General features: G+C 42.5%; 9 protein-coding genes across 9 annotated transcripts; 3 read left to right on the top strand and 6 right to left on the bottom strand.

Annotated features, from left to right (window-relative positions):
* Positions 1–650: 650 nt before the first annotated feature.
* Positions 651–4,859, bottom strand: ATC70_004453 (uncharacterized protein; the record flags this gene model as incomplete). Its single annotated transcript, XM_064823756.1, has 1 exon — positions 651–4,859. The coding sequence occupies one exon, from the start codon at positions 4,857–4,859 to the stop codon at positions 651–653; it is 4,209 nt and encodes a 1,402-aa protein (XP_064688581.1).
* Positions 4,860–4,900: 41 nt separating this feature from the next.
* ATC70_004452 (uncharacterized protein) lies at positions 4,901–6,088 on the bottom strand (the record flags this gene model as incomplete). The annotated part of the gene is made up of 1 exon (XM_064823755.1): positions 4,901–6,088. The coding sequence occupies one exon, from the start codon at positions 6,086–6,088 to the stop codon at positions 4,901–4,903; it is 1,188 nt and encodes a 395-aa protein (XP_064688580.1).
* Positions 6,089–8,348: 2,260 nt separating this feature from the next.
* ATC70_004451 (uncharacterized protein) lies at positions 8,349–11,789 on the bottom strand (the record flags this gene model as incomplete). The annotated part of the gene is made up of 1 exon (XM_064823754.1): positions 8,349–11,789. The coding sequence occupies one exon, from the start codon at positions 11,787–11,789 to the stop codon at positions 8,349–8,351; it is 3,441 nt and encodes a 1,146-aa protein (XP_064688579.1).
* A 440-nt stretch (positions 11,790–12,229) lies between these two features.
* ATC70_004450 (uncharacterized protein) lies at positions 12,230–13,801 on the bottom strand (the record flags this gene model as incomplete). Its single annotated transcript, XM_064823753.1, has 1 exon — positions 12,230–13,801. The coding sequence occupies one exon, from the start codon at positions 13,799–13,801 to the stop codon at positions 12,230–12,232; it is 1,572 nt and encodes a 523-aa protein (XP_064688578.1).
* Positions 13,802–15,446: 1,645 nt separating this feature from the next.
* On the top strand, positions 15,447–16,621 carry BCK1_1 (mitogen-activated protein kinase kinase kinase; the record flags this gene model as incomplete). Its single annotated transcript, XM_064823752.1, has 6 exons — positions 15,447–15,480; positions 15,548–15,605; positions 15,677–15,705; positions 15,902–16,134; positions 16,196–16,544; positions 16,602–16,621. 6 exons carry the CDS (start codon positions 15,447–15,449, stop codon positions 16,619–16,621), a joined length of 723 nt encoding a protein of 240 aa, XP_064688577.1.
* A 160-nt stretch (positions 16,622–16,781) lies between these two features.
* MCM3 (MCM DNA helicase complex subunit) lies at positions 16,782–17,489 on the bottom strand (the record flags this gene model as incomplete). Its single annotated transcript, XM_064823751.1, has 3 exons — positions 16,782–17,093; positions 17,150–17,380; positions 17,436–17,489. The coding sequence occupies 3 exons, from the start codon at positions 17,487–17,489 to the stop codon at positions 16,782–16,784; spliced, it is 597 nt and encodes a 198-aa protein (XP_064688576.1).
* Positions 17,490–17,778: 289 nt separating this feature from the next.
* On the bottom strand, positions 17,779–20,718 carry ATC70_004447 (uncharacterized protein; the record flags this gene model as incomplete). The annotated part of the gene is made up of 7 exons (XM_064823750.1): positions 17,779–17,865; positions 17,930–18,036; positions 18,093–18,587; positions 18,653–19,225; positions 19,282–20,143; positions 20,191–20,238; positions 20,296–20,718. The coding sequence occupies 7 exons, from the start codon at positions 20,716–20,718 to the stop codon at positions 17,779–17,781; spliced, it is 2,595 nt and encodes an 864-aa protein (XP_064688575.1).
* A 255-nt stretch (positions 20,719–20,973) lies between these two features.
* On the top strand, positions 20,974–23,770 carry ATC70_004446 (uncharacterized protein; the record flags this gene model as incomplete). The annotated part of the gene is made up of 2 exons (XM_064823749.1): positions 20,974–21,101; positions 21,157–23,770. The coding sequence occupies 2 exons, from the start codon at positions 20,974–20,976 to the stop codon at positions 23,768–23,770; spliced, it is 2,742 nt and encodes a 913-aa protein (XP_064688574.1).
* Positions 23,771–23,896: 126 nt separating this feature from the next.
* MET3 (Sulfate adenylyltransferase) lies at positions 23,897–24,932 on the top strand (the record flags this gene model as incomplete). The annotated part of the gene is made up of 4 exons (XM_064823748.1): positions 23,897–24,006; positions 24,059–24,243; positions 24,308–24,357; positions 24,417–24,932. The coding sequence occupies 4 exons, from the start codon at positions 23,897–23,899 to the stop codon at positions 24,930–24,932; spliced, it is 861 nt and encodes a 286-aa protein (XP_064688573.1).
* Positions 24,933–27,787: the final 2,855 nt, after the last annotated feature.

Below are 27,787 nucleotides of genomic sequence, written 5' to 3'. Positions count from 1 at the left end.
CAAATGTATAAAATACAGCCAAATTTGACAGCTTTCAAGCCTTCATATCTTGGCATGTAGGGTTTTCTGAGCCGCCGGAATGGCGCCAAACAATTGCACTCGAGTAGTAGTAACTTCCTGACACCTTTACTCAACTTTTTGGGTAAAAAAAAAGACATGGCCAAAAATCGACCAAAAAGCATGAGGTACCCCTCATGCTTTTTGACGAAAATCAAACGATCGCGTTTTTCATCTTGAAAATGAAGACTTTTACTATGGTATATCTTGAATCAAAATGTTTCTCTCGATCCAAGGTAATCTCTGAAACCACTTTTATGAGGCTTTCATATGCAAAATATGGCTATTTTTGCTAAAAACCTCATTTCATATTTTAATAAATTGCTCGTTAATTTCATTCAAAACATCTATTACAACTAGCACCGTTGGAAGCGCCTTGAAAAGTACTTCAAGAATGTATTAGAAAGCGTTTTTTTTTTTTTTTTTTTTTTTTTTTTTTGTAGGGGAGACGAGCTCCAGTTTTTATTTAAAGTCCTTTAAATGTCGTGCTGAGGGATAGAAAAGACTGGATATAGAGACAAAGGATCGGATGGAAAATGGGTTGGAAAAAAAAAAGGTGACAGAAGAATGAACGAAAAGGTAAAACTGAATACTTACGAATCAAGATTTAACTCGGCATCCAAACGAGCAAGAGAGCGAGCAAGGCGAAGTTGAACGGTGTCAGCGATGAACGGGGTTCGGTCGAAGATCCAGCGCCAATGCGCTTGCCAAATTGTCAAAAGAGTAGTTGCGAATAGTTGAGGAATAGAGAGTTCATTGAACGAGAGAGAGGGATCACGATCAAGAAGAGGGGAAGAACAGAGTAAAGTTTGTTGTAAGAAATGAATCAGATCAACATCAGAGATTGATGGAGAAGCAGAAAGATAGGTGTGATACATGTATCGCCAGACCAGCAACTTGGGAGGACAGGAGAACAGAGCATGTGTGATATCCTCCGTGGGAGAGGCAGGGCAGATTGTACAGAGGTGAGAAGGGTGATTGTCAGGAACGCGTAGATGTAGGAGGGCTCTGGTGGGGATTTTTTCATATATAGCCCGATACCAGACCGTGCGAGCAGCAAGGGGAATTGCGAGTGTCCAGAATGAGCGCCATTGAGGAGGTTGGAGAGGAGAAAGAGAGGAGGAGGAAGAGGGTAGGTTTTTGCGTAGTTTTTTAAAAAAGCGGATGCTGTTGAGTGGCAACCGACTACGCGAAGGCGAGGAAGAAGGAGGGACGAAAATGCTACGGCAAAACGCCCGCAGAGAGGGAGGTTGATGAGGGTCTAGGGCTGGACGGGGAGCAATGAAGCATTGCTGTGCAAAGAAAGGTTGGAATATCAGTTGACGAGAATTGATGAAATCAGCAACACGTTGGGAGACAATAGGATGGCTAGCAAATTGGAAGGAAGAACGAACACGAAGCACCTGATGATCAGCATCTAACCGGAAAATGTCGCTTACAAGAAGCTTCTTTGCAACGTTGGAGCCGTCTAAGAGAAGATTCGGTGGTATAAAGCTAGATGAATAAAGAGTATTAGTAGTAGGTAGTGAATGTAAAAGAATATCATAGAGAGGAAGTGAGTAGCAAGTAACAGCATCAACATATAAGTTATGACGCTCTGTTATCTGGAAAAGTGACAAACAGGACTGAAGATTAGTAATTGGATTGAGATAGCTGTGTCGACGGGATGGGCTTTGAGGAAACCACGACCGATGGCGAGCATAAGGCAACAAGAGATAGTAGAAGAAATGAGGGAAGACGGTGGAGGAGTAGCACCAAGAAAGAGTATAAGTTAAGACAGGAAGCGAAGGAGTGTTGTACTTGGAGAAGGCCGGAGAGTCAAGATATTGAAGTAATAGAGGGCACACCCAGTACCATTGCAGAGCTTGTTGTTGAGAGAGAGGATCTAGGAGCCCCAAACCACCGGCAGAGCGAGGTAAAGAGAGAGTAGCAAAAGAGAGTCTAGGGAATATACGAAAATTAATGAAGGCGGTACCCAGGCTTCGTAAAGAGAGCAACTGGGCCTTGGTAAATGTTGTGAGTCGTAAAACATGCCATAATTTGGAATAAATGAGTGAATTGAGAATGGTAGCACGGCCACGGATGGAGATGTTGCGTTGTGAGTGAAGAGCAATGGCATTTCGGATGGAATCATATAGTTTTTGAAAGGCAACATTGCGTTGAGTAATGCTGGAACAGATGGGATAACCGAGATAAATGAGGGGAGTGGCGGATGTTCGATCATGCCAGGCGTTTATGCCATAGGTTGCGAGTAAGGCTTGCCAAGTTGCTGAAGGATTGCCTGAGAGAGATGTAGCTACTGTCTTGTGATAGTTCAATAATGCGTTAGAAGCTTTCATATACATGGTGATGGCGGTCTGCAAGCGATGAAAGTCCTGCGTATCATGGAGATATACCAATGTATCATCCGCATATGCCAGGATTTTTACCGCCAGAGGTGTAGAGGCGGGAGAATCTGGAGGAGCAGGAGTATCAGGACTGACAGCAAGGCCGTCATTGTCCGGAAACAACTGTTGCATAGGAACTGAAATATCGTCAGATGTAGTTTGATTAGTAGGAGGTGGAGCTTCAGTATGCAGGTTGAAACCAGTAAACTGAGGATCTTGTTGAATGGAACGAAGGAAAGGATCAAAAGCAATGTTGAAAAGGAGGGGTGAGATGGGATCCCCTTGGCGGATACCACGTTGTTGGGTGATGGACGAGGTGGATATGTGGCCGTTAATGTTGATGTGAATTTGCGTAGAGAAGAGAAGGGTTATTAATGAATGGATAATGTTAGTAGGAAGGTTAAATCGTTGCATCACCGCCCGAAGGTAGTCAGGGTGGATGCGATCATACGCTTTCTCTTGATCCAAGAGCAGCGCAATACTGTCCGATGAAGTTTCAGCAGCAATGAGACGAGTGTTGTTGAGAATCATACCATTATCACCGATAAAACGACCAGGCATGAATCCAGACTGTTGGGGGCATATGATCTTGTTCATGAAGGGCATAAGGCGTTGATTAAGCAATCGTGTGAAGATCTTGGCATCACAGCAAATCAAAGATAGTGGACGCCAATTCTTGAGGTTGGAGAGGTCGCCAGACTTGGGTAGTAAACAAATGCAAGTTTGCAACCAGCTGGAAGGGAAGATACCCAGGTTGAGGGCATCATTAAACACCTTAACAGCAAGTTGGGCGGCCTTCTGGTGGTTGAAGATAATGTTGAGAATGGGGTAAGGTAAACCGTCGATACCAGGACTGGATTGGAACTTGGTACGATGAGTACCAGTCAATAAGTCGGCAATGGTGAAAGGTTGCTGAAGGGTATCATGATCGGCATCCGCGATGGTGTCAGAATCCGGAATAGTGGCACACAGAGAGTCGATACTCGCTGAATCCACGGCATCGCAGGAGTATAATGCTGCATAGAAACTAGAGGCTGCTGTCTGCATTGAAGAGGGGTCAGTGCATAATGAGTTAGTAACTGGATTGATGAGGCTAGTAATCGCCTTTTTGACCGCACGAGTGGCAATGGTACGTTTGAGGTATCCGGCAGAGGTTTCTCCCTGCTCGCGCCAATGTTTACCAGCACGTAATCGTAAGTTGGAAGCTATCTCCCGTTGAAGAATACCTATCTGCTTTTCAATAGTCGAGAGTAGAGGAGCGCGGATCCGAGGATCTGTATATTGTCGACAGATGCGATTGCGTTTACGTTGGAGTCGTTTGGATTGACGTTCCAAGGCACTACTTCTATCACGACTGACTCGACGAACAATTTCTTGCACCAAGGTTTTGAGAGCATCCCAATTGTCCTGTGGGGAAGCAGGAGGAATAGAGGCGGCGATATCGATAGAGGCAGAGATCTCCAAGGTATTGAAAAAGTCATCAAGAGCTGTAAACAGTTGGTCAATGAAATATGGGTTAGTCGAAAGATTTGGGTTAGCACGCCAAAGGCCTGATCCCTGACGATCCGAAGAAAAGACAAATCGAGCCCGTAGTAGAGCATGATCCGTCCAGGAGGAGTCAAGGAACATAATTTCAGACGAATGTAGATGTTGAAATAGGAAATTAGAAGCATAAAGGTAATCGATAGTAGATTGACCAGTTCGTCTACGATAGGTTGGTAATAGAGGACCCTCTTCCCTGGAATGAGTGCATTCAAAGAGGTGGGTATTGATGAGTCGGTGGAAGTGTCTGTGAATAGCAGCTCCTGAAGTAATATTGTCAGTATCAAGTTCCGGATCATCACTATCGTCGGTCAGATAGGAGGTAGCATGGTAGTTGAAATCGCCCATCAGAAGCATGGGAGAAAGATTGGAAGGATCAGAATCGAGCAAGGTAGATAAAGAGGATAGGGATTCCCGAGAGGTTGAAGAAGGAATGTCGAAAAGGGGCAACGTTAGTAGGTCTCTGAAGAACCGAACTCGGGGTGAGTACTGGGCTGGGGCATAAACATTAAGGAGCGTAAAGGGTGGAAACAACGCATTGGCATGGACAACCTTACAGGCAATGATGCGTTGATCTAGATCTAAGTCTAACGAATGTAATTGAATTAAAGGATTGAATGAAATAATACCACAATGTTGGGTCCATAAGGTGTCATGAGCTTGAAATTGTAAATTGAGTTGATCTTGAACTGCCTCGACTGCATGTGATTCTTGAACACAGAGGATGTCCAAATGTAAGGAACGGAGGTATCGGATGAAGTCAGAGCTAATCTCGGGCGTAGATGCTTTGACGAGATTGCGGCAGTTCAAGGAAGCTATATTTAGATTGTGATTGTGCATAAAAGAATTAGTATTCGTGTCATAATGGGGCATATTATTCGCATAGTTGGGTGATTCAAAGGTAGTAGTACTCATTAGACCAAGGGGGCTGAGACGCCGTCAGCTGGGCTAATAGAGGAAGAGGAGGCAGCAGGTTGGGAAGTAGAATCTTGAGAAGCAGGAGCATCATCCATGTTAACATCATCCGTTGAAGAAGATGAGGCAGTCTTGGATGCCTTGGCAGGGTAGATCTCACGGTAAAATGTTTGATACATAGTCTCGGATATCCATTTTCGTTTGAAGCAGAAGTCGCGAGCGACGGCCAATTTGATGTTGGGAGTGTTGAGGCGTTTAATCATGCGGAGCAAACGTTCTTGGTGAATGCGTGCCGCCTCAGACTGCAAAAAGAGCGGATCAGCATGGTTGGCGTACTTGGGATCCCTGAGGATGGTGGGTGCACAAGGGTCGAAGTCGGTAATCCGTTGAGAGTCAGGGAGTTGAGCCATTGCTTCCACGACAGTGGAGGCATAGTCGTTGTGAACTAAGAAACTAATGATGTTATTAGTAGGGTAATGGATATCAAGAATGCGGCTTTGAGATAAACCAAGCACCTGGAAACCCGCACGGACTTTCGAGATGGCTTCACGTCCACGAGAGGTGAAGTACAGGAATTGGTAACCGTGGGTCGTCGAGGGAAGAGAGTAGAACCGGCTAACCTGCTCTAAAGTCAATGGCCGTTTGGCTTTGGCCTTGGGAGCTGGTTTGGTGGATGTGGAAGCCTTGGGCTTGGAATCCTTGCGTTTAGTAACGGCTGGAGCTGCTTCATCCGCTGGTGGTTTGGCAGCCATATCTGCCCATAGAGAGGCTGAGGTGCCCTCGGAGCTCCTTTCGAGCACCGGCGTAGTAGCAGATGGAGGTGTCGAGGTTTGATTGGCAGCCGACTTGAGTTGCGCAATCTCGTGGTGGGCTTTATCCAAAGCCAGTTGGAGTTCCTGGTTCTTTTTGATCAATTCTTGAGTCTGTTTGATCAAAGCTTGGTTCTGTTCCAGTTGTGAGTCGTGAGTCTGCAAGTGAGTGGTGACAGAGGCAAGACGTGAATAGATCTCCTGAATCCAAGTGGGCATCAGGGGAGACTGATGGATTTCGTCTGGTTTAGGTGGGTGCATGCCTTCAAGGAAGGCAGGTGGGTTGATCGCATTAGTGGAAGGCTCAACGACCATATTGATAGTGGAGCTGGTGGGAGCGGTTGTAGGTGCAGGAGCAACGGGTGTTGCAATATTCATAGTGTCCATAAAGTCAGTAGTAGTTGCTTGGCTTCGCGGTGATCTACGTAAAGGTACCGTGGTAGCTTTGATAGTGGAGTGGCGCCGCTTCCTAGAAGCAACGGGAAGTTTAGAGGTTCGGTTGCCGGTTGTCGTCTGTTTGGCTAAAGTAAGACGGGAGTTGGAGGTAACGGTAGGTGTCGGCTGGCTTGACAGACCTGACTGGCTTGTTGTAACTGTGTTTGTTGTCGGTTTTGTTTGGATCTTTACTGCTTGATGATGTTGTTTTCGGGGTTTAAAAGGCCCTAAAAACAATTTAGACGAAAGAAAGGTTCTGTATTAGAAAGCGTAGGGTGATCATCACAATTTACATAGTCGAATATCACAAAATAGATTTTAAAAGTCGAAGAAGGACAAAATCTGTCCAATCTTGAACAAAAAAATGCAAACTGAGTTTGAATTGATTTTGGCAGCGGCATTGCTGCTGGCTGACCTAAATGCCTTTCTGATGATGACAATGGATGATTAGGATGCTGCTTAAATGAAGATCATGGCTTTGAAAGTACTACCACTTAGCGCAAGTACTTTTTTGGGGGGATTTACCTCAAGAAGGTGTCTTTTTTCATGACAATATCTCAAAAAAGTCGCTGTAGATCTTACACAAGTCCTGTATTTACTTATGACCAGCTTTATGTCGCTATCTTATTAAGAGCATCAGCAGCAGTGAATGACATGACAGCTCTATTATCAGAAAATGGTGATTGTGATGTACAAATGCTGCATGAAACTTGAATTTTCTTTCGCATTGTCCCAATAATAGGCTTTGTTTGATATCAGTGTAAGCAAGAAGGATGTCGAGGGAGATACCTCCTCTCCTCCTCCTCCTGGCTCTGATATAACCTTTCTTTTACTAACTAATAGTTGGTTGTTTAAAACCTACTTGATATATCAAAACGTTACAATATCTGATTTGAAATGTCTTTGGCGAGAGCCTACAGGGTGACGCTGACATCGAGCGTAGCGAGATAGATCGGCTAGTATCAGGTATATTGATTTATAAAGACAATATGTTATAAATTTACAACTGTCTGTTTCCATGACGATGCGCATGCTGGAGGTCTAGCTTGTTGTCAAGTGACATTGTTTGTATGCATATATGACGATGTTGTTTGCCAACATTAGGCAGTTGTTTGACATTGAGAACATGACAAAGCTCAGGAGCTTTTGTTTGCATTAACAAGCATATTCGTGAGGACCTGCGAAGAAGAAAAAATACAAGCCTGAAATCATATCAACGAGGATGCTCACATTCGACTCAACCCTCAAATAAGACTGGGGCTAATTGTTGGTAAAGATAGACACACTCAAAATCTGCCAACTGTCAACGAGATTGCAGACATCATTTCCAGTGAATATTCTTATACAAGTTTTAAAGATATTTTCATTAGACACCAAATAGCTTTTTAGTCAACGGCAACAGTTTCTTTTAAACGAGTCAATGAAACGCATGTTGCCTACAGGCCATGTTGAAATGCTGCATATCATGATTAGAAAATTACAATTACGTATTATATGGTAATGAGTCAAGCTGACTGTCGTTTTCAGATATAGAAATGCCCAGCCAAGCAAAAAAAAAGAGTATTTGCGCTAAGTGGTAGTACTTTCAAAGCCATGATCTTCATTTAAGCAGCATCCTAATCATCCATTGTCATCATCAGAAAGGCATTTAGGTCAGCCAGCAGCAATGCCGCTGCCAAAATCAATTCAAACTCAGTTTGCATTTTTTTGTTCAAGATTGGACAGATTTTGTCCTTCTTCGACTTTTAAAATCTATTTTGTGATATTCGACTATGTAAATTGTGATGATCACCCTACGCTTTCTAATACATTCTTGAAGTACTTTTCAAGGCGCTTCCAACGGTGCTAGTTGTAATAGATGTTTTGAATGAAATTAACGAGCAATTTATTAAAATATGAAATGAGGTTTTTAGCAAAAATAGCCATATTTTGCATATGAAAGCCTCATAAAAGTGGTTTCAGAGATTACCTTGGATCGAGAGAAACATTTTGATTCAAGATATACCATAGTAAAAGTCTTCATTTTCAAGATGAAAAACGCGATCGTTTGATTTTCGTCAAAAAGTTTTTTTTTTTTTTTTTTTTTTTTTTGGATGATATTATTTTATTAGAATAGTAATTAGAAATAAAACAAATGCATCAAAGAGATGGACAAGTGTATGGAGACAAAGTGACTTGCCATATATAAATCTTGAATAATAAACTAATGGGAGAGTTGCCTAAGATTTGACAATCTTAACAGTTCTGTGCGGATGTGGCGACAGACTTGGATGGCATTAAAGGGGATGAGGTTGTAAAACTGTTGATAATGGTGTCTCCAGATAGTACGCATAATGGTGGCAAAGAGGTCATATATGGTAATGTGTAAGTCATAATTGTAGATATAATAATGCTTCAGTTTGAAGTGCATAATTGAGTTGTAGATAAGTTGTGGATCGGCGGTTTTGGGGTAGCTAAGGAACTCGTTGAAGGAGGAGTCCCAGACATCAAGTTTATGGACGCAACTGATGAGCAGGTGTTGAGCGTCTTCCACTTCATTGCAAAGGGTACAGCGGTCTGATGCGGCATGTTTAAGATTGCGTTGGGCCATTGCCAGTTGATTTGAGCTTTGTTTGTGGATCATTCTGTACCAAAGGTTGCGAGCTGAGTAGTGCATCGTGTTCTTGTAGAATGCCTTCCATTGCTGTTTGCTGAGTTGGTTACTGTAATGTCTACCGACATCGAGGTTAGCCATGTCTAGCATGACGAAACGGAGCTCTCTATTCGGCAGTTTGAAGATTGGGTGCTGTTGGTAGATCATGGATTCAACGAAAGGCAGGAAATCCATCTCACCGGCATTGTTGTGGTTGACAAAGCGTTGGAAGGAGATCTGATGGTTGGCTAGGGCACGACGAACTTTGTTCAAGGTGGTTGGTGTGGGGCATTCTGACCGAGGTCGAAACTGGAGGCTATGCTGAGCAAGGTCATATGCAAAGAAGTCGCGGATACAACTTCTCCTAACCGAATCTTTGGTCATGAATTCCAGGTCTGTTGTAACAGCAAAGGGGTTGAAGGCAGCAAGGAGGGGGAGACTCATGATGGTAGTGATTGTTGGGCGTCTATCCCAGTCTCTGTGAAGGCTGCAGATGTCCATGGCATTGAACATCGATAGGAATGGATGGAGACCATTCAGCGTATTCTTGTAGCGAGCAGATGGAAACAAGAGAGGCAGGGCATGATGAGCGACGTCGTTTGTGAGACGAAGTGCGTGAGTGAGCAGTTGATATGTGAAGCCAGGTAGGCGACCATGGTTACCGAGTAGTAAGACTCGTAGGTATCGAAACTGTAACGACTTTTGTTGTGCTCCAATGTCGATCAGGCCTAGCCCGCCTTGATCACGAGGTAGAAAGAATGAGTTTGCCTTGAGCGGTGGGAACAAACCGGACATCACAAATTGGTAAATGGTGGACTTGATCTTTTTCAAAACCTCTTGAGGGAGCGACACAACTCGGATAACATGCCACAGCTTGGAGAGGATGAGCGTGTTGGCGATGTTGGCCTTGCCGTAGAGTGAGACCTTTCTAGACCCGTAGATGTCAGTCATGACCCTGATATTGCCCAGTAGCTCTGAGACGAAGACATCGCGTTGGTGATTAGCAAACCAGAGTGGGTATCCAAGATACTTGATATAACCCGTGGAGTGGCTGTCGTACCATTTCATACGCAGTTGAGTAGTGACATAACGTTTGACCTGTTGGCCATCAGTATCTTTCATCTTACCGCCGTGCAGCGGGAAGGCGACGGATTTACTGTAATTGATCTTGGCATTGGAGGCTTGATTGTACACTCTGAGTCGATCCTGGAGCTCAACTAATTCATCTTGCGACTTCACAAAGGACAGGACATCATCGGCGTACGCGAGGACCTTGATGGGAGCAGGAGATATCCATGGGTTCTGTATTTGGTGCGGGAGCTTGACGTGTTGCAGGCTGTATCCTGTGAGGTTCACATTGTTGACTATGGAGAGTAGAAAAGGCTCAATGGCCAGGTTGAACAAGACTGGCGAGATACTATCACCTTGACGAATCCCTCGTCGCTGAGAGATTGCCCCGGTTAAGAAGCCATTTACATTGACATAGATGGAGTTATCGAAGAACAGGTTGGTAATGCATGTGACAAACGCTTCAGGGAAGCCAAACTTTAGCAGTACTTGGGAGAGATACTTTGGGTGGACCCGGTCATAGGCCTTGGCATTATCAAGCATGATGCCAGCATAAGCAGTAAAATTGGAGGGGTTCCGCCAGCTAGCAGACTGAGCATTATCCATAATCACCTGGAGAGACATTCCATGATCCCCAATATAACGGCCGGGCAAGAAACCGCATTGATAAGGGGTGATAATCCTGTTAGCCACTTGGACAACTCTAGAGTTCATGATGCGAGTAAAGACCTTGCAATCCGCTGCAATCAATGTGATGGGACGGTAGTTAGCTAGATCACTCTTGTCACCTTTCTTGTGTAAGATAATGATACATGAGGCCTGCCAAGATTTGGGGAACTTTGCCGAACGAACAGCGTCATTAAATACCTGATGGATAATATCACGACAGCTTGGGTGAGAGACAAGGAGGTAAAGTATCTCATAGCCAATGCCGTCCAGTCCTGGGCTACTCTGTTTGGGGGTTCGACGGGCACCGTCCAAGATATCATCATAGTCTATTGGCTCCATAATCATTGTAGCATCCTCCGGTGATACCGTACGGTCAATATGACCGAGCATGGTATTCAAGCAATCCATGTCAATTGGCTCCTCCGTGTACAGATCCTGGTAGAAGGATTCAGCAGCATTGAGTTTGGTTTCCGTGTCTAGGCAAGCTTCTCCAGTGCTAGGATGTTTCAACATTGCAATTGTCCGTTGGTCAACACGCTGGTCAATGGTGTGTTTGATATATCCTGGGGACTTCTCACTCTGCTCCAACCATCGGCGGCCTGCTTTCAACATCTGAATCTCCACAATTTCTTGCTGTAGCTTGGATAGCTCTCCCTCCACATCCGGCAGCAGCAGTTTCAAGCACTCAATGTCATTCCGGTAGCATCGCAGCAAGTTATTCCTCTCGCTTTGCAGCGCCTTGATTCTGGCCTTTCTCCAAGTATCCTGGTGTCTAGCAAAGTTGATAGTAACCTGTTTGGTCTTCCGCTTGATCAAATCCCACTTGTCTTGAGCTGAAAGATTGTAGTCCAATTTGGTCGCCACGAATCTCTCGATTTCATCAGCCAACTTCTGTCTGTACCTAGGATTTTTGGCAAGGTGAGGGTTTGCACGCCAAATGCCTTTACCACAGTTTGTCAATCCGGTTGTGTAAGTTTTGGTCACAAGAGCATGATCAGTCCATTCAGGACGGAGGAACGAGTTGGTGGCATCGCTCATCTTTGAAGCTATATCCTGTCCAGCAAACATGTAATCCAAGGTAGACATGGTTGATCCGCGCTTGAAGGTGTATGCATGAGGTTCATTTCTCGGGTTGAGGCAATCAGAGAAATGGGTGTTCAAGAATTCCATAAACTGTTTCGGTTTACCTGCTCGGTGAGAGTGGTGATAACTAGCATTGTCAAAACAGTAGTTCATATCCCCTGCGATCAGTAATGATGGCAGAATGTTAGGCATAGTGTTGAGGTGAGTGATAATTTGACCAAAAAGCTGATTCCTGGCCCTGTAGTCATCAGCATGTGCATAAATATTGAGTATATACATAGGTGGCATATTATTGTCGACAAGAGAGAGCTTAGCCAATATAGCTCTTCCATCGTCAAAGGTCTTTAGTTGTTGCAGGTGTAAGGCTTGATTGAAGTTGATAATTCCACACTGTCCGGTCCAGATGGCTTGGTGGTATTGGAACTGGTATTTGAAGGAAGTTGTAACAGTGTCAAACGAGTGTGATGGAGTGTTGGTTTCCTGGCATAGTAATATGTTGCATAGTTCTCCTTTGAGATATCTTATGAATTGTGTTGTTGTGTTTTGATTGTATTGTTTGTTAAGGTTCCTACAGTTGATTGAACCTATCTTAATTTTGATATTCTTAGTTTGGTTTGATTCACTCATTAAGATTATAATGATTTTGTTGTGGTGGAGTTGCCTTGCTCGGCCTCATCCATATGGCTGTCCTCTTGTTGCTTGGAAACCTTTTTGGCAGATCCCTCTTGGTCAGATCCCGGTGGAGTAGAAGCCAGTTCCCTGATAGAACGCTTCTGGGAAGCCTCCTGTGCTGTATCACCTTCAGCAGTAGAAGTCTTCTTTTTGCCCTTACTAAGATTGTATTTGTCCCGGTAGTTAGTATATTCTACAGAGCTTTCGGATGTATCACCGCCTTCATATTCAGATTCCTCACTGGTGAGATGAACGGTCTCCTGTTCATCTTTAGAGGCTGGTTCCTTGTCATCAAGGCTGTCATCTTGGTAAGGTTCCACCGTTGAGGGTGGATCAAAGACAGTGGTTGGTGCAACTGAAGGTAATGCTACAGTCTGTGGCTCGACAGATTCAACTGAATCAACTGGTGCTACTTCCTCCTGGTGGATTGAGTCGGCTGGTTCCTGAGCCTCTTGTTCAGGAGTGGTGGATTCATCTTCGGTTTCCATAGCGTCTTCGGCAACATCCACATCCTTCTTCTTGGCGAGGTATTTGGGTTGCTTGACATTCATCAATTCTAAGAGATTGACCTCTCTTCCTGTAGGCTTTGATGAAGGGTTACTCTCCTTAGTAACGGAATTGCGACGACGTTCCTGAGTAGTTTGGTCCTTCTTTCGATTCCAATGAGCGCGGGGACACTGGGCAATAAGATGCTCGAGACTACCGCATTTATGACAGGCCTTCTTCTTTGCTCGAGGACAGTCGGCCTTGACATGTTCATCAGTATGACAATCCTTACAGATGGGCTGCATATTGGTCCAAACCAAACGGATTTTCTCCGGAAAATCTCCAAATGGGATCTGAGGTGCCAACTCAGCTTCATATTGCTTGGATTTATCCATATTAAGTGTAACAAAACCTCTACCAGTGAACCAATTACCATCCTTGGAGTGACAGAGACCGACATTGAGAATATCACCATATTGTTCAAATGTCTGGATTAACAAAGGTTTAAGAAACTCTACAGGCTTGTAAGGGATAGCCGAGACAGTAACTCTAACAACGTTGGCATTCTTGTCCAAAGCCTTGCTGACCTGAATAGTTTTACCCTGGAGGACGAACTCCTTCCCCAAGGCCTCCATACAGTCCTGTTCAGTGGGGAAGTTCATTTCAATAACCTTATGATTCTTGCCAACCATACGATGTCTAATACCAAGACCTTTGGGATATTGTGCACGAATACAGCTGGGTAGCGTCTTCTCCTTGAACACCATGCCAATAAATTGTGAGCAGTCGATGATGAACGAGAAGTCGTCGGTCGCTTCAACAAAGGTGGAAGTGAAGTCGAGGGCCTTGCCTGGGGATGATCCATTATCAACAATGGAGGGAGCAACTTCAAATGGAGTGCGCTTTTGGTTGTGAATATCTTTGAAGAAGGAAGCATATGTGAACATATTGTTGCCTGGATTATGGCTAGAATCCAGCGTAGAGCCACCATAAGTGGAGACTCTGCCTTTATCTACTAGATTGTGATCTTTAGCGGAGAAAGCCATGATTTTCGTCAAAAAGCATGAGGGGTACCTCATGCTTTTTGGTCGATTTTTGGCCATGTCTTTTTTTTTACCCAAAAAGTTGAGTAAAGGTGTCAGGAAGTTACTACTACTCGAGTGCAATTGTTTGGCGCCATTCCGGCGGCTCAGAAAAGCCTACATGCCAAGATATGAAGGCTTGAAAGCTGTCAAATTTGGGTATGTATTGCTTTATAGAGTCTACTTACACAGCATGAACCACATTTTTGGTAGATGCAATTAAGCCCTCATATAGATCAATGTTACCAAATGTTGGATTTATTACCATGGCTTTGCATCTTTGCCTTGCTACGGTAAACCCCCTCCCCATTACCAGCTTTGCCGGTGGTTTTATTCACCTTGTACGGCACACAATTCTTTAAAATTTTGAAAAGATATTATGATTGCGCTCTAGTGCCATAAATATAGAGTCAGTAGGTAATTCATAAGAATTCTTAAGGTGGTCCGCATCAAGCTTGATGTAAATATATCATTTACTAATCAGCATTATATTCATCAGCTGGACAAAATATTTGTTTAGTTACTTGAAGTATTTTAGAGCATTCAATATGAAAAACTTGCGTATCATGTTGGTTCGATCGAATTCAAGATAATGGGTGAGATTTGACAAGTTTACATTCACATCTGAAGTTTACATTCGACAATATGTGCTAGCAACTATCACTGTAGATGCTTTAGATTAAGATGTTCCTGAAAACTCGGAGCGTTTGCTATATGTTCATATTGTCTTTCTTTGAGAACTAATCGCAGTTACTCCATCGTTATACAGTATCAGTTCAAGACAAACGGAGGTTTAAAATGAGTTTAACAGTAGTGAGCAACATTGCATTGCAAAAAGAAAAAAAAATAAAAAGAAAAGTATGAGCGAAGGTAGATACATACAAACTAATACTATCTAAAACATCTTTAGCATCTAAATTAACATCCTGATACAGAAAACCTCGAGAAAATCAACTGCATTCTAGTTGCCCTGGAGTATTCGTATACAAACCCTGAAATTTCAAATGTATTAAAAATTTTGATAGTATTGTTAAATGAAACTAATGCAGAAGTTGATTCTGCCAGACATATCAGATGATTGTCATTGTAATGCATCTTCTTCTGCACAATTCCAATGGTCATTGGCTAGACACATGGTGATGTTTGGCTACAATGTGTGCTATGGCGCCCGCACCATGAATTGATCTTAATCTTAATGAAGAGAAAGTAACCTATCTACAGAGTTTCTGCTAAGCAGATGCATCAATTTGTAAACAGGGACCTGCCAAGGTGATCTACAACATCATCAATGTCAAACAAGCATATAAATCTTGCTATCAAAACAAGCGGGGAAAGCTATATTCGTGACGTCGTCGCAGATGTATTGCACTCCAAGAGTTCTAGTTTGGAAGAATTCGATTAGCTACCCCCTGGTTATGATTCGCTTAATTTTTTGAGGGGGACTGAAGCTTTGTGTCTGTAATTGTGTGGGGGTGTCCATTTTAAAATAAGGCTTATTCAATATACATTGCTTTTTGTTTAGAGACAAAACTTATTATATGTAAGACATCTGCTTTGATCAAATAGCAATGTTCAATTATTCACCTACTGTAATTCCTAGTTTCTCGACATGGCTCTTAGATTATTGACCAAGAACGTCGCAGGTAAAGCATTTTTTTTTGTCATTCTCGATAGCAGCTGTCAATTGTTTACTCAATGTTTTGTATTTAGCTGCTGCTGTTCGTCCTACTGTTGCTGCCGCTTCTCGCCAAACCGTTCGTGCCTCTGCGTATGTTGTTCTTAAGATGGTCAATTAAATGAATTACTAATGCAATGCATTTTATACATTTATACAAATAGTATCCGTGGTTTCACCTCCAAGACTGAAGGTACTAGTTGTTTTTTATATTTTATATTTTATAGAGATGAGGGAGCGATATATGGATAGATAGATAGATAGATAAACATACATTGGCAATGTACACATGGATATTGGACGAGATAAAGAGAGATTATAGATTTGGAGAGGCAATTGTTGGGTAGAATCTAGGAACCACATTATTGATACATATCGCTTTTACACAGTGGAGCCCAAGGAGAAGGCCAACAGCTTCATTGACTCTCTTCCCGGCAACTCCATCGTCTCCAAGACTGGTTACATCACTGCTGCCACTGGTTTGTCTGCTTTCTTGATCTCCAAGGAAATCTACGTTTTGAACGAAGAAACTTTGGTCTTGGTTGCCTCTGCTGGTCTCCTCGGCGTCCTCTTGAAGTATCTTAGAGAACCTTTTACCAACATGGCCAACGAACACATTGAGGTAAGTTTTTGCATCACTCAAGATCCAGATAAATCGAATATTGAAGGTATTGGGGTTATAGCGTATCAAGAACATCTTGGTTCAAGCTCGTGATGACCACAAGAGCGCCGTTCAAGAGCGTATTGATGAAGTTGGACAAATGAAGGATCTTGTTGAAGTTACCAAGGCTCTTTTCGAACTCTCTCGCGAAACTGCTCAATTAGAAGCTCAAGCTTTTGAATTAAAGCAACAAGTCTCTGTTGCCTCTGAAGTCAAGTCCACCTTGGACTCTTGGGTTCGTCATGAAACTAGTCTCCGTGAGCGTGAACAAAAGCAATTGGCTGCTTATTTGATTGAGAAGGTCAACAAGCAATTGCAAGACCCTAAGATCCAACAAGAAATCTTGGATCAAGCTATCCTTGACATCCAAAGTAAGTGTTTGAATTCAGCTTGATCTCATAGCAAAATCTCACCTTTTATTACTATAGCTGTTGCCAAGAACGCTTAACTTATTGTACTCAAAAAGAAAAAGAATCATGATCCCATTTCCTTGAACTATACAGATGAAGAATAGCTTTTACAACTAATGTCATGTTTTTTTTATTCGCTTGTCTGTGCACTTTTGCAAATATATTAAAAAAAAACAATTTTTTTTTTGTCTTTCACCTCTAATTGAAGCCTAATCCACCACGACGGCCCATTTGCATTTGCTTTCTGAACTGTAAACCATGATCAAACTGCTTCTCCAAATCGTTGGAAATGCGTTGCTTTTCATCTTCGTCAATTGCACTCTTGAGTCCACCGTAAAGACCACCAGACTTTTTGCCAGAAGCAGGTACAAATGCTTGGGTGCCTGTTGCTGGTGTGCTCTTCTTTGCGCCTAATAATCGCAAGAATTTGCTCTTTTTGGCATCATCACCATCAAAAGAAGCTTTATTCCAATCGTTCCAGCCTGTAGAAGCTTCAGTGGCTGCTTGAGGCTAAAGAGAGTTGTCAAAATTTGACATGTAGAATGCAATGTAAGGGAAGTGTATACCTTTGATTCAACAACTGGATCTGCAATCTTATTTTTCTTGTGAATAACAAATTCTTCTTCACTGTCGCTCTCTGAGTGCTTTCGTTTCTTGTCTTTTTTGCTAGATTTGTCTTTATCTTTGCGCTCTTTCTTGTCTTTTTTGCTAGACTTGTCTTTGTCTTTGCGTTCTTTTTTTGATTTTTTGCTTTGCTTGTCCAGCTTTTCTTTCTTTTCCTTTTTCTCCTTCTTTTCCTGTGGATTTAAACGTCAAAAGGAGGCTTATGTGAGAGACATGCTGATCTGGTACCTTCTTGTCAATAATCTTTTCCGACTTTTTGTCCTTCTTCTCACTCTTGCCCATTGTTTCTAATTCAATTGATATGAAAGGATGAAATTTGCCATCTGGTTTTTTTTTCTGGCATACAGGACAGTAGAAAAGACCGTCCTGTGGTGCCTGACATGTCTGGAGAGTTGCATTGTTGCATACATTAGCGTTTCGAGCTACCGAAGCTGTCAAACGAGATGACTTACTGAAGCCGTACCTAAATTAGATGGTATTTTTACAGAATTCAATTTACATTGAGCATTTATTAGTTCAAGGTAGATTACAAGAAATGGCGGATACAAAATACAAATGTCAATGAGCTAATTTACATTTCTCGGGTCGAAGACATGCCAGCACTACTCTTGGGGTGAGATGGATGATTTTGATGAGACGATGCAATACGACTCAATTCCTAATAAAATTAAATAAGCTATAAGTATATACCTGACATTTACTAAAATCATGTTTAGACTTACAAGCTGCAGATCATCCATATTCGACAGACTTTGTTTATGCGGATTATCAAAGGCATCGCCATTGATCTTGAGAGAAGATGAACGAGTAGGCAATTTACGGCTGTCAACTATACAGTATATTGCTTTAGTACACTATTCCTCAATGACTATGGCATAGACTTACTGCTGAATTGCTGAGTAGGTGTCATGGATGGTTCTATCTTTGTCTTGGGTATGTGGTTACTAGTCGTGTTTGTTCTTTTGCTGTAGCTACTCATTGCGGATAAACTGTTGGATCGCGCAGGCAGTATTCTCATTGTTTGCTGTTGCTGTTGTTGTTGCTGTTGTTGCAGTGGTGTATTCGATAATTGACGTTTATCATTCTCCAGAGACTGGATAGCTTGATCTAATCGTCGCAAAACCGTACCTGTAGTTGATTCCTTTGATTGAAATGAATCCACGGATGAAGTAGATGATGATGATGCTACAGCGTCCTTGTCTTGCTTTAGAAACCTCATGAATCTGCGATTATTTGTGGATTCTGCTGCATCTAATGTGCTTGGGTTCTGTGCCACTACATCACTGGGACTGGATCGCTTACGCAAGACGAATAGTTTGGGTATAAGGCCAGGATCACCAAGTGCGTCTGAGATGGTACAAGTTGGATTCAACGGCGTTTCTGTAATACATGAAATTGTTTAAATTAATGACATACTATATTCGGATCCCATGTACACATATTACCATGGCCATTCACAGAAAGGGACATAAAATATTGCGAAGCATCTTGATTGATCAAATGGAACTTCTCCAAGGCGGTGATCTTCAGGCCTGAAATCTGCGTTGCTATGGAAACGGCCACCAGTTTGTCAATTCTCTCCTGTTTATTGGCATTCTGTTGCATTGCTTGTTGCTGCTGTTGCTGTTGTACTTGCTGATCCACTCTCAGCAGGCTGCTTTTTCGTATTAAGCCCATAGTAGACATCTTATTTTTATTCTCTGATTGACCCACTGAGTGATGATGATGGTGCTTTTTATTTTCTGCATAATATGATATTTTGACGTAGATTTGGCCACTGGTTTCAATCGTCCTCTTGATTCTCTTGTGCAACGAGAAGCGAATCACTGAGTCCTCGCCAAAACGAGCTTTGGCACGTTGTCTCGCTTTGGATACACCAACACGAGTTACTTTGATTGTAGGCTGCTCCATAGAAAGTCGCTTGATGTACGTCAGCGATGGCATGGGTGTAGTCAAGTGGTCGTTCAGTGATTCAAAGATGGCTAATGGCTTATCCTGCGGTGTGAGGGTGATTTCATCTAGTGAGAGAAGGTTAAAACATATGATGGTTGCACATGTAGCACCCTATGCCTACCACTATCCATTGATTTGACAGTTAAATAGTACTCTATACCATCGTTGGATTTGTTGGAGTTGCTATCCAATAATGGGATATGAAATTTTTGCAATGCTAATTTCAATAATTGATCGGCATTCATTTCTGGTGTCACTGCAACCGTGCTGAACAAGGCACCCACATTAATGTTGCCAGCGAAAATGCGCAATACGTGATACTGTGTATCTTGCACAATGTCAGAATTTGACATGGAGACTTCGGGCGTAGCAGGCTTGTTCTTTTTACCAATAGATAGTAGTCGTTTCAGGCCTGTGACAACAGCTTGTTGTGGTGTGGATGGTATTACTGGTTGCTCCTCGGGGATGGTCGTGGCATACAGTTTCTCCGCAGGCGTAGGTTCCATTGATGTGATCATAGTGAGTGGTAGTAGTTTATCATGAACAGGAGGGGCTGGAGGAGATGTAGCGACAGGAGAAGATGCACTGTTATCAACATCACTCGAGCTCAAAGAAGGAGCTTTTTCTGTAACAGTGTGTATTGATCTATTAAAGTCAGGATTCAATAAAGGAGTGAATTTCTTTTTGTTGTCCTTTTTGCTGGCATTTGCTGGTTTGGCCTTGTCGTTGTCCTCATCGTCTTCACTATCATCTTCATCGCTGTCATCATCGACGACGGTGCTGACGCCTTTGTAAGATTCAGCAGACATTTCCTCCTGCCATTTCTCGAATGTCTCTTCATAAAGGCTCTCGTCATCCTGATCTGTTAAAATGATCTGTACCTGACATGCGAGTGCTTTTGAAACCTGGACCTTTTTTCTTTCGTGGGACCTTTTAGGTGATGCAGTGTTTTTATAGTGTTGTAATTGATCAAGCGAGGTTACCTTGAAATTTATTAATATTTTTATGACCAACATCTTATTTCACTTACCTCGACATTTCTGTGCTTATTGAGCCGAGCCAGCCTTTCAAATGGTGTCTAATCTAATGATATCAGTCAAACATATTACAGTAAACATATGCAACCAAAGACTACTTCAATATTCTCTGCTGGGATATAGCCGACTTCGGAAGCTTTGAGTGCTCTGATCAACCACCAGTATGAATTGGAGTCATCCAGCAGGGTCATTGCATCTCCTTTGACAACGGATGCCTGGCCGTCTACTGTTGCAACAAACGTATGCAATGCATAAACCAGATCAAAGTTGATGTTTTCATCTGGAATGCTGGACGACGATGAATACATGGAATAATCATCGTCTTCAATGTAGACCTCGTCGTCTTCTAGCTCTTCCTCTTCTTCTTCTTCTTCCTCTTCTTCATAGACAGTTGCGACAGGTGAATTGATAGAAGAAGGCTTTGTGTCATCACCCAATAAATTGTCATTTTGCTGTTGAGGTTGAATGCGGGATCGTTGATACCTCTCTCTCAAAGCATCTATGGAGCTGTGCCTTGACATGTTTTGTGTGTTTTCAAAGAGTATAGCAAAGAGGAAGAAAGAAGAAAATTAAATTAATCAAGAATTTAATTGATTTATAAAGCACGTTTTTTTCCATATAAAGGGTACCAACAAAGTAGTGAGTGATACAGCCATCAAATGCCTAAACTCTTCTACTTGCACTGCTTTTTTTTCAAGTGACGCGGTACGCAGTTATAAAGCGACTCTACTACTTGATTCTCAAAATTTATTCCTCTCTTTCCATCATTGACATTCATGTTTGGCATCAAAGATTTCATTGGAAAGCCTGCTCCACCTAATTACGTTGCAGGTTTGGGCCGTGGTGCAACCGGTTTTACTACTCGCTCTGATATTGGTCCTGCAAGAGAATCAGCAGCAGATGCGTAAGTTGCTTTGTATTGATGACTAGAGACCTCGTAGCTCATTCGCCATGTATAGAGATCCCTCCAAAGTAGCACCCAAAGAAGGAGAAGAGGATGATGAAAGATACCAAGATCCAGACAATGAAGTTGGCCTGTTCTCAACTGCACCCTATGAAGAAGACGACGAGGAAGCAGATCGTGTGTGGGATATGATTGACGCAAAGATGGACGAACGTCGCAAAGCTCGCAGAGAAGCCCGTGAGCGAGAGGAATTGGCTAAATATCGACTCGAAAGACCCAAAATTTCCCAGCAGTTTGCAGATCTCAAGCGTCAATTAACGTCAATTGATGATGCCGAATGGGCTGCCATCCCCGAAGTAGGTGATTTGGTTGGTAAAAACCGCAAACGCAATAAAGCACCAGAGAGATTCACGCCTATGCCTGATACAATTATTGCCGCTGCAAGAGACAAATCTGGATATGAGAATGCGCTGGATGCGACTGAACAGAAATTGGGTGGTATTGTGTCTGCTGCCGCTGCAGGCTTGACAGGTGGCGATGAAATGATGACCAATTTCAGAGAGATTGGCCAGGCAAGAGACAAGGTGTTGGGCCTCAAGCTAGATCAGGTCTCCTCTGACTCTGTGTCAGGTAAAACCACCATTGATCCCAAGGGCTATTTGACAGATTTGAACAGCGTGGTGGTGAAGAGTGATGCTGAAATTGGCGACATCAAGAAAGCCCGTCTGTTGCTCAATTCCGTCATCACAACAAACCCCAAACACGCACCTGGCTGGATTGCTGCTGCTCGTTTAGAAGAAGTTGCTGGCAGACCTGTGCACGCTAGAAACACCATTGCGAAGGGTTGCGAACAATGTCCCAAGAATGAAGACATTTGGCTCGAAGCGGCTCGTTTAAACAATGTCGATAATGCAAAAATCATTTTGGGTGATGCCGTTCGTCATTTGCCTCAATCTGTCAAGATCTGGCTCAAGGCTGTGTCTTTGGAGACGGACAACAAGGCCAAAAAGAAGGTCCTGCGTCGTGCTCTAGAATTCATCCCCAATTCTGTTAAGCTGTGGCGTGCTGCCATCAACATGGAAGAAAACCCGGACGATGCCAAGGTGCTCTTGTCTCGTGCTGTTGAGCTGGTGCCTCTCAGTGTGGATTTATGGCTCGCTCTTGCTCGTTTGGAAACTTATGAAAACGCTCAAAAGGTGCTCAACAAAGCTCGTGCTGCCATTCCTACTAGTCATGAAATCTGGATTGCTGCTGCTCGTCTGCAAGAGGAACATGGAAAGCCAGAAATGGTTGATCGTATCATTACACTTGCTGCAAAGGCCCTGTCGCAATCTGGCGTGCTCTTGGACCGTGAGCAATGGATTGAAGAAGCAGAAAAGTGCGAAAAAAACGGATCTGTGCTTACATGTCAAGCTATTGTCAGAGCTACCATTGGTATGGGTATTGAAGAAGAAGACAGAAAATCAACGTGGATGGAAGATGCCGAGAGCTGTATTGCTCATGGTGCTATTCAGACTGCTCGTGCCATCTACGCACATGCTCTTAAAGAGTTCCCTGGTAAGCCCTCCATCTGGCAACAAGCTGCTTATCTGGAAAAGAGCCATGGCACACCACAAAGTCTGGAAGAGCTGTTACAACGTGCTGTCAAGTACTGTCCTCAAGCCGAAGTGCTCTGGCTCATGGGCGCCAAAGAAAAGTGGCTGGCTGGGGATGTTGAAAGCGCACGTACCATTTTGGAGGAGGCTTTCAGAGCCAACCCCAACAGTGAACAGATTTGGCTGGCGGCTGTCAAGGTGGAAAGCGAGAACGATGAATACGACCGTGCACGAAAGCTGCTGGAATTGGCTAGAAGCGAGTCAGGCACAGAACGTGTGTGGATGAAGTCTGTCATGCTGGAGCGACAAATGAAGAACTACGACCAGTGCAATGCCTTGTTGGATGTTGCGCTAGAAAAGTTTCCTACCTTTGACAAATTGTGGATGATCAAAGGACAGATTGAAGAGTCTCAGGGCAATCTGCCTAGAGCGCGCGAAGTGTACAACAAGGCTGTCAAGAGCTGTCCCAAGAGTGTCACCCTGTGGATCTTATTAGCACTGTTAGAGGAGAAGTTGGGCATGGTGACAAAGGCACGTGCCACACTGGAAAAGGGTCGTTTCGTCAATCCCAAGACACCTGAGCTTTGGGTGGAAGCTATTCGCATTGAAAGGAGAAATAATAACGTAGCAGTCGCCAAATCATTAGCAGCCAAAGCTCTGCAGGAATGCCCATCATCAGGCGCTATTTGGACAGAAGTGATCTTTATGGAAGCCAGACCTCAAAGAAAGGCTCGTAGTGTGGATGCTCTCAAGAAATGTGAGCACGACCCCATTGTGGTGACGGCAGTAGCAAGATTGTTTTGGACAGATCGCAAGATTGAAAAGGCCAGAAACTGGTTCCAAAAGGCCATTCAAATCGACCCAGATCAAGGTGATTCGTTTGCTTGGTGGTATAAATTCGAGCTGCAGCATGGCACAAAAGAACAGCAGGAGACAGTCATCAAGCGATGTGTGGTGGCTGAACCTCGTCATGGTGAACATTGGCAAGCTGTGGCTAAGGATGTCGCCAATGTTGGTATCAAGACGGAAGAGATTTTAAGGAAATGCGCAGATCAATTAGAACTAGTCAAATAATATTCGTAGTAAATGCCATTTAACAAATATTAAACCCCATTGTAAATTTCTCAACCAACTGACCGCAAAAAAATTTGTCGTATTTCCTTGGCCCTTTTTTATATCAACACACATATACAATCCAACATGCCTCGTGAAAAGAAGCCTGTCTCTATGCCCAGCAAAAAATCCAATATCATTTACGAGAATTGGAGAGTTTATTCAAAACATCATAAACTCATGTTTCGCTGCAACGAGTAAATATATTAGAATACAATATCAATGCCTGATTGATAGTAATGTACGTAGAAAGAAAGCACGCTGGTATTTAGAAAAAGAATTGGCGACAGCACTACCAAAAGAAGAGAGAGCCATTAAGCTTAATTTCGAAGCCAAAGGGGATGGACACAAGCATGGAGATTACATGGTAGAAGATCGATCCAACATTTGTGTATCGTGTGGAGGAAACGAGCATCTCACAATGCATCATGTGGGTAAGTTAAAGCAGATACAACTGTCAGTGTTGGCTGTATCATAACCGGGCGCTTTGCTTTCTAGTGCCGGAAATGTATAGGCACTGGATGCCCTTGGTCGTGAAATCGAAATCAGTAAGATCACAGTTCACCACCTTTGATATGGCAGACACTAAACTTCATCGTGATGAAAGAGCAGGGATCTATTACTGCTATGTAAACATTGCCACGATAGCTATGAACAAAAAGCAATGAGCTTTAAAAAGGCAGGTGTCAAGCGATTCAATATTCCACTCGAGGGCAGTGGTTGGTGTACCTTTCCAGAGTACAAAAATGCCAAAAAAGCAGCATCCGCCTTGATCAGAGCATCCGATAAAATACCCCAAGATCGGCAGCAAGTGCTTAAATCGACAGTGCTCAATTTTTGGAGAGATTACGACAAGAAAGAGTACAAGGGGAGTGATTTAGGTGATATTTTAAGAGAGTGCAGCGAGCTTGTGGATCATTTCAAGGGCCCAGATTACATAGAGCACGGACAAAGTGCTATCCAGCAGCTGACGAGCAGGTGTGTTTTGAATGACAAGGGACAAGAAACCTGGCCTGATCTGGAGGTCTTTATCAGAGAATGGAGGCAGCATTTTTTGGACAACTTGAAACCAAAGCATCTGAGCAAACTTTGGTCTGTGGATGCAGACATATACACTCGATGATTCTTCTAGGGAATGTGTTTCTGCATAAATAAACTTTGAACGATTGATGAATAGTGCTATCTTTCTTATCTGTAATCCTTTACCAGTTCTTTAAATCGCTTAAACTTTTGGCAGTAAGGAGAGCAACTTTGAATATGCTTGAAAAAGGGCCGTTTTTCACTGTCAAAATCGTCGACAATAGTCAACTGTAGAGCGTTTAAGGTGTATGCGATAACCATTTGCATAATTCAGATAGGTGTAAATGCATGCACATATATCAGGGGCGACAGTTTGATGAACTATGTGAAAACTCTATTTGAAGATTAACGGTTTCTGATTACAACTGTAATAGGGAATACAGCTTTAAACAAGATGTCGAAATCAAAGTGTTTCCTGCATTCGTTTCTCGGTTCCAACCCAACGTAGACATTTTACAGGCCAAATGCGTAAAACAGGTAAGGTTGAAAAGAAAGACTAAGCCATAGTAGTCTTTGTTTTGTAATCATCGTTAAATGTGCTTCCAAGAGCATTAATTACTGTTACAATAGGCTGGCATAGGCTGTGCCAACCACTACCAAAATACATTAAACTCCCGCCATTTTTTTCTAGATAATTGGCCAAATTTTGATCAAAATCGATTCAATTAATCTACTTTGCTTGATTCGACTATGTAAAAAGTAATAATCATCTTGCCGTTTCTAATACTTTTTAAAAATACTTTTCAAGGCGCATCCAATGGTACCAAGTAATATAGATGTTTTGAATAAACATATTGAGCAATTTACGAAAATATGAAAAGAGGTTTCTGGCCAAAAAGTCGAAATTTTACATAACAAGACCCCACAAAGATGATTTCAAGGATTGCGTTGGATCGATATAAACATTTTAATCTAATATATGCCATAGTAGAAGTCTCCAATTTTGTGGTCAAAAACACAATCGTTTGATTTTTGGTGAAAACCATGAGGGGTACCTCATGCTTTTTGGCCAATTTTTTACGATGTTTTTTCGGTCCCCAGAATGTTGAGGAAGGGCGTTAGGAAGCCAATGCCAAACGCAAGGAATCGTTTGTTGCTATTTTGGAGGTCTAAAACAGATTCAAACACGAAAATACACGTATCAAATGCACCTCATTTTGCTGTGTTTTGCATTATATTCAGTAGTGAGAGGTAATGCAAGCTTGCTCGCTATCAGTATTGCAGTAAGTCTCGTTAACACTGATATGGAGCACCCTAGAAGAGTCAAACACACAGTTACAAGATACTTGTAGAAGGTCCTTAAATGTAGTAGACAATCCGAAAGTAACATTATAGTATACGAGTGTTTATGTTTCCGATGGCTCCCTACCTTCGCTTCGTTTCGACGAACCTACACATGGAACCCCTTCATATTATCTTTGGATCTGATTTTTATTTGATGTTCCACATTCGTATACTCGTATATACTTCTATGCTGGCAAGTAGCATACAGATGTTGCCCCTTTCTAGTCAAGAGTGTGCCTGATGCAGCAAAAACTGAGTGAATTTGAGCTGTGTTTTCTCGAGTTCAAGGCCGTTTTAGATGGTCAGAATAGCACCAAACAATTGCTCTCATCTAGCACTAACTTTCTGACACCTTTGCGCAACTTTTTGAAGATCTAAAAAACATGATGAAAAATCGACCAAAAAGCATGAGATACTCCTCATGGTTATCATCAAAAGTCAAACGATCGCGTTTTTGACCTTGATAATGAAGACTTCTACTACGGTATATCTTAAATCAAAATGATTCTATCGATCTAACGCAATTCCTGAAATCATCTTTGTGGGACTTTGATATGTAAAATTTCGATTTTTTGGCCAAAAACGTCTTTTCATATTTTCGTAAATTGCTCAATATGTTTATTCAAAACATCTATATTACTTAGTATCATTGGATACGCCTTGAAAAGCACTCCAAGAAAGCTTAAAGAAGCATTTTTTTTGTAGGGGAGTCGAGCTCGAGGTTTTATTTAAATTCCTTTAAATGTCATACTGAGGGAAAGAAAAGACTGTTGGTGGACCCAATGTCTGCAATGATGGGGAATACGATATATAATGAACTAAGTTGGGAAAGAAGTCTACTACTAATCAGGTGCGACACCTAGAGCCAATACAATTATGCGAATCGTCAAAATATGGATACTGGATAAGAGCACAAAACACCAAACGAGAACATCAGTACTATGTCAAAATAATCACCAAAAATGCATTCACTGAGATTTGAACCGGGATCATCCAGATGGCATGTTGGATGCTTAACCACTTCGCCCTACCACCACGGGCTGCTTAAAAAAAGCATTTTTTTTTTTTTTTTTTTTTTTTTTTTTTTTTTTTTTTTTTTGTAGGGGAGTCGAGCTCCAGGTTTTATTTAAAGTCCTTTAAATGTCATACTGAGGGATAGAAAAGACTGTTGGTGGACCCAATGTCTGCAATGAAGGGGAATAAGATATTTTGAACTAAGTTGGGAAAGAAATCTACTACTAATAAGGTGCGACTCCTAGAGCCAATGCAATCTTGCGGAAATCGTCAAAAATAGATAATGGATAAGAATACAAAACACCAAACGAGGACATCAGTACTAGGTCAAAAAATCAAACAACTTGCGTTCACCAGGATTTGAACCGGGATCCTCCCGTTGGCATACGGGAGTTTTACCACTTCGCCCTACCACCAGGGGCTTGCTTAAAAAAGCATAGGATGATCATCATTTTTTATATAGTCGAATATACAAAAATAATTCAATCGAGTCGAAATTGTTAAGATCTGGCCAATCTGGAACAGACTATTTATTTGGAGTTGAATTATTTTTGGCTGGTGGGGCAGGCAGGCAAACTCAATGCCCTTTTCATTCATCAT

This window comes from Mucor velutinosus (genome assembly GCF_035048745.1).
Source record: "Mucor velutinosus strain NIH1002 chromosome Unknown tig00001540, whole genome shotgun sequence".
In the NCBI taxonomy this organism is placed as follows: domain Eukaryota; kingdom Fungi; phylum Mucoromycota; class Mucoromycetes; order Mucorales; family Mucoraceae; genus Mucor; species Mucor velutinosus.
The sequence above is the reverse complement of the archived record's forward strand: the minus strand, read 5'-3'. Positions and strand labels throughout refer to the sequence as shown.